The 6000-nt window shown below is 40.9% G+C and overlaps 1 protein-coding gene across 15 annotated transcripts in view; it reads right to left on the reverse strand.

Moving 5' to 3' along the window:
* KIAA0825 (KIAA0825 ortholog) overlaps nucleotides 1–6000 on the reverse strand; it is a 401465-nt gene that overhangs the window by 197579 nt on the left and 197886 nt on the right. For all 15 annotated transcript variants that reach the window (XR_005600685.1, XM_039545356.1, XM_039545366.1 and 12 more), the window contains one exon: nucleotides 5912–6000. This exon is cut by the window's right edge and continues 71 nt beyond it. Coding sequence is in view for 14 of the 15 variants with exons in the window: in XM_039545356.1 (XP_039401290.1) it covers nucleotides 5912–6000 (89 nt within the window). In the remaining variant the exon portion in view is untranslated. The remainder of the gene's footprint in view (nucleotides 1–5911) is intronic.

Here is a 6000-nt window from a genome sequence, read left to right on the forward strand (position 1 = left end):
AAATAATTTAATGTACTCAGATTGGGAAGGGTGGCAGGGGAGTGGATAAACTGCATCGCAGAATACTGAAAGAACTGTCACATAAAATTGCAAGTCTGATACCAAAGATTTTCAATATATCTGTTAAACTGGAGGTGGTATGGTATGACTGTAGAATAGAAAATATAGTATCTATATTTAAGAAAGAAGGAAAAAATAAGCCAGTCAACTATGCACCTGCTAGCCTGACCTCAAAAGTATGCAAGATTTTAGAATACATTTTAAAGAAAAGAATAACTAAAGATGTGAAAGTAAATGGAAAATGGGACAAAATGCAATATATGTTTACCAGAGGTAGATCATGCCAGTCTACTCTGATATCCTTCTTTGTAAGATAACTGATGTTTTTAGACCAGCTAAATATAGTAAATCTAATCTAACTGGACTTCAGTAAAGTATTTGATATGGTATCACACAGGAAATCATTAGTTAAACTGGAGAAGCTGGGGATTAGTACAGGAATTGTAAGGAACTAATTAATGGGGAAACAACTATAAGTTGTGCTAAAAGGAAAACTATTGGTCAGGAGGGAGGTTACTAGTGGAGTTCCTCATGGATCGATTTTCAGACAAATCTTATTTTTACTTAACAACCTTGACACAAAAGTTAGGAAAGTGCTAATGAAATTTTCTGATGACACAACGTTGGGAGGCATCATCAATACAGAGGAGGATCAGAATATTCTACTAGAAGAACTGGATGACCATGAGGACTGGAATAATACAAATGAGATGAAATTTAATGTCCAGAGTGAAAGATCATGTACTTACAGACTATAGGACTTTCTACTATATGCTGTGTGCTCATCAGTTGAAAATGACAGAGAAGGAAAAAGACCTGGGTATATTAGTGAAAATATCAATTTGTGATACGTTAGAACATTTGGAGACTCAAACTGGATTGTATAGCCTGGCAATTAGGTGTTGTGTGGCATGCACACTTCATAACCATGAACATTTCATAACCATTCAAAGCTGTAAAAGATCCTGCCTCCTCCTCCTTCAATTCTCTCTTTCCAACAATCAGTGCAGCCACAGAACCAGTCCCTGCTTTCCTCATTAGTTTACGGCAGTTAGACTTATATATATTAATGTGTTAAAGTTAATTAGTGCTTGTTTTTGACATTTTTTTATATCAGTTCTTCTTAGTCCAAACTGTGGTGGGATGTTTGTTGCCTGGCATAATGGGTGAAGTCAAGAAGACAGGCATCAGAGAAAAACAGCTCTTGCTCTAATAAAGTGTTCATCTTGGAAAAGTGTGTGTATAAACTCTTGGAGAGGAGTAGTGGAGCCATTACCAATGAAAGAACAGTTGCTCATAAGTAACTTTCTTTTCTTTGCCACACAAATGTGAAGAATATCTGGATATTGATTTTGTAGATAGTTTCTTTCTAAAGAATTGATGTAAACATTGATGAGTATTCTATTTACATAAGTAAGGACACACTGCACCTCCAGGTGGTCAATGAGTAAACGCTATACATCTTTCTACTGAACCTGTTTAGTTCCAGATATAGGAATGGGCTTCTTCAAGAAGCAAGGAAACTTTTACACTGTGACCCAGATTCTCTAGTACACTTTAACTTTGCTCAATACCTCTGAGTGAGGGAGAAGGGAGTACATAGGCAACTCTTGAATTCATTTTGCAAGTTCCCTACCCCTAGGTTAGCTATGGGCCAATTTAATTCCCACCACAAATTGGAGCAGTCTGAAGGCTGTTCTAATGCACTCTTTATGCCTGAGCTGTTGGGAAGTGTTGTTACACTGGCTCTATGCCAGCCAGAGATTCTCCCATGCTCAGGGAATCAGTAGTTGAAAATTTCTGGCTCTTTTGGGTATTTCTACACTGCATCTTGGAGCAAGTCTCCCCGCTCAGGTCCACAGATTAGAGTTTGAGGGGCTCATGCTAGCATGCTAAAAACAGCTGCGTAGATGTTGCTTTGACGTTGCCCACCAGGCTTGAGACCCTGAGCTCCAGCCATAATGTCTACAAAGCTATTTTTACAGCGGAAACTCAAGTATGTGAACCCAGGCTGGAAGGCTCCCGTACAGATGCAGTGAAGATAAACCCTTTGTGTCACCAGAGCAAAGCATACAGTCTTCAGTAGGGGCTAGAATCTGTCACATTGACTTTAGAATAGCCCAAAATTCTGTTTTCCATGGAAATGAGTTACTTGGCATAGATGAAAAGAATGGTCTTTGACATTATTAGGAAAACATTATGAGGGAAGGACATCTCAGACTGTTTCCTGCAAGATTAAGGATTCTCGTTTGGGGGCAAAGGATGCTGCTACTTTTTGAAGTCTCTGAATACGATACAATTAGAAGTGAAAATTGTTACTTGGAACTTTTGGCTCCAATAAATCATCCATTTATTCCCAAATTCCAAAAATGTTTTTTACTTATTACTTGATGTCATAAAATGACCAAGTTATGGTGAAAGGCTATGACCGTTATTTGTATAAATTTAACTAGACCTTTTGCATATGTTATACAACGCCCTCAAATGAGCAGTATTACAATCAGAGTTTTCAACTGTGGGATCCCTTGATTTCTCAAGGGAGGGCACTCAACTTTGGAACTTGCTTTTCCTGTGGAGAGCATCAGAACATGATGCAAGACCTATCTTTTTACAAAGGCATTTTCTTGTGTTGGAAAGACTGGTGGAGATACATTTTGAGGTAGAAATTTAACCAACAATGGTAAATTTGTTATTTTAAGTATTGTTTTATTACTGCATTTTAGCTGAGACCAAGAAATGAGTGTGTTTCATAAATGTAGAAATAAATACAAATAAAACCAAATATGCAAGTATATAATGTGAATAGAAAATTCTTGACTCATATGCAGTGTTGTTGTAGTAGTGTCAATCTCAGGATATTAGTGAGACAAGGTGGGTGAGGTAATATCTTTTACTGGACCAACTTCTGCTAGTGAGAGAGACAAGTTTTTGAGCCTACACAGAGCTCTTCTTCTTAAGAGATCTGTGTAAGTTTGAAAGCTTGTCTCTCTTTCACCAACAGAAGTTGGTCCAATAAAAGATATTACCTCACCCACGTTGTCTCTCTATCATTGACTCAGTCTACGAGAGGCTGTTTTCTTTGGTAGCCACCAGATGACAATTTCTATTTATTTATTTATATTATTTTGATGAATACATAACTTCAGTACCACAGATCCACAAAATCTATTATAAATTTCAATAGCTTCATGGTACTGATTTCACAAAGTAAAGCTACTAAAATCGCCATCCCATTTTCTCCATTTTTTGGCATATGATTACTCTGAGCAGCCAGTTACTGATTTTTCATGTTAGCTTCTGTTCACATTACAAATTTTAAACTAGTTATCGAAAGCAGTGTTTAAAAGTGCTTAGCATGATTTTGTGCCAAAAACTATACATTTTTGAAGTGGTTTCACAGCCATGTTGAAGAAATCTGTTTGAGCCTTGCCAGAGTCTTGAGTATGGCCCCATTGAAAATGTTTTCACTTAAAGCTGTCGTACTCTTCACTTCATTGCTTAAACTGTTGAGTGGTGTTGAGAGATGCTATTAAACAGATACTATGTTCTACTCCAAATAAGGCAAAATTTCAGTGATTTCTCTATATATGCATACTTTTATACGTACATACATCATAGCTAAGATTTACAAAAGCAGATGCACAAAGTTGGGCTCCAAAGTCCATATTTAGGCAACTAAACAACTGACTTGATTTTCTGAAGTGATGAGTGACCAAGTTGCTCCTATTGACATAATACAGACTTAAGTGCCTAATTGTGGATTTAGGAGCAAGACTGTAGGCAGTCATTTTTTAAAATCTAGGCCTATCCCTAAATTTGCAGTATCATGCATTCTGTTATATGAACTTGCTTATACTATAACTACAAATATATATATATAATGCTTTTTTAAAAATTACGTAAATTCAGGCATGTATATCTGTAGTATCACTAGGGTTCCCAACCCTCCTAGTTTTGCTGGGAGTCTCCCAGAATCAGGCTCTATATCCCAGAGGCTACAGAAGCCAAACTGGGAGATTTTAGGTGCTAAAGGTCCAGTGGCGCAGCAAGGCTAAAGCAGGCCCCCTGCCTGCCCTGGCTCCATGCAGCTGACAGACGCAGCTGGCACATCATTGTGGCCCCTGGGAGGAGCAGGGGGTCTCTGCGCACTGCCCCCGCCCCGAGCGCCGACTCCGCAGCTCCCATTGGCTGGGAACTGCAGGCAATAGGAGCTGCAGCCAGTGCCTGTGGGAAGGGACAGTGCACAGAGAACCCCTGGCCCCCCTGCCCATGAGCTGCTGCCAGAAGGATGTGCTGGTCGCTTTCGGGAGCTACCCGAAGTAAGCGCCACCTAACCAGAGATCACCCCCCATCTCCTCTTGCACCCAAACTCCCAAACAGAGTCCGCACCCCCTCCCAAACCCAATCTCCCTCCCAGAGCCTGCACCTCAGAGCCTGCACCCCACACCCCCTCCCGCACCCAAATTCCCTCCCAGAGCCCACACCTCTTCCTGCATCCAAACCTCCTGCCCATACCTGGTGAAAGTGAGTGAGGGTGGGGGAGAGTGAGCGACAGAGGGGGGGGGGGATGGCGGGTGAGGGGGTGGGGCCTTGGAGATGGGGTGGGGTAGGGGTATGGCCTCAGGGAAGGGTTGGGACGGGGTGGAGCAAGGGTGTTTGGATTTGTGCAATTATACAGTTGGCAACCCTAAGTATCACACAATTAAATATACCTGTGTTTATTTAAATATGTAATATTTTATGATTGTGTAGGATGAGGTGGAATCTTTTCCATAGTTTAGGGCAATTCAGTACATATAGGGTTACCATACATCCAAGTTTTCCAGGACATTGCCTCTTTTTTGAGGCTTCATCCTCTCTTTGGGCAGATTTTTCAAACTGGCGATGTCCAGGATTTTTGCAGAACAGATGCTGCAGCTTAGAAAGAGCCACAATTGGTCTGCTTCCGAATTGGTTCTGCCCCTGCATCTGCAGCTGATTGGTCCATTCCCCTGAAGCCTAAGGCACCAGGCCCTGGCTCTGGGGAGGGGTCCCACAGAGAAGTGCTAACTGACAGCTGGCGCTGCATCCTGGCTTGCTCCAGCTGCACTGACACCGTGACAGGGAGCAAAACTGCCCCCCCATTGCAGGAACCCCCTCTATTACCCCCAACTGTACCCCCCCTCTCGTTCCTCCTCTCCCTCCCTCCCTCCAACTCCCCCGTCCCCTGGCAGGGTCCTCTTTTTGGGAATCTGAAAAATGGTAACCCTAAATAATCAGAAGTCATGAGACACTCCTTTTATCTTGTCTAGATTCTATGGGTTGCAATACACTACTGAATTTGTTTCCAAATGGTTAGCATAGATGCTCTTATATGAATATTAAAAGTGATTTAACTACATAGGGTTATACAGATTATATCAGTCTTTCATCTGAATGAATTTACTTCACCACTACAGCTGTAGGGTTTGTCTGTTGTTTTTTTGGGTTTTTTTAAATCAGCAAAATTGATTTATGATATTTAATTCTACTTCCTGTAGGAGTCAGATTTTCAACAGCATGCTGATTTTCTTACTATGTTTTAACTCCTAAAATAGATCTGTGGTCTAACACAATATAAATCTGAAGCAAGTTTATGAGCCATGCTACTGTTAAAGTACATAAATAAAATCTATATTGTTTCCTGTAAAGTAATCTTTATTATACAAATGCAGAAAAGCCTGAACCGAATAGGTTCTATTACAATGCAATATTGAGTTTGGTATTGACTTTAAGAAGCATTATCACCTCCTTGACTAACCCTTAGCTGCCAGCAGACGCTGCCTCAGGCCAGTACACACCTAATTGCTCGGTAAAAAGGCCGTTTCCCTACCTCATTGAGCCGGATGATGTGATAAATTTGCCTCAGGTACTCGCTGCCACCTGGTTTGTGGCAGATATCCAGGACCATCATGTTTATTT

This window comes from Mauremys reevesii, linkage group 6 (genome assembly GCF_016161935.1).
Source record: "Mauremys reevesii isolate NIE-2019 linkage group 6, ASM1616193v1, whole genome shotgun sequence".
Taxonomy (NCBI): Eukaryota; Metazoa; Chordata; order Testudines; family Geoemydidae; genus Mauremys; species Mauremys reevesii.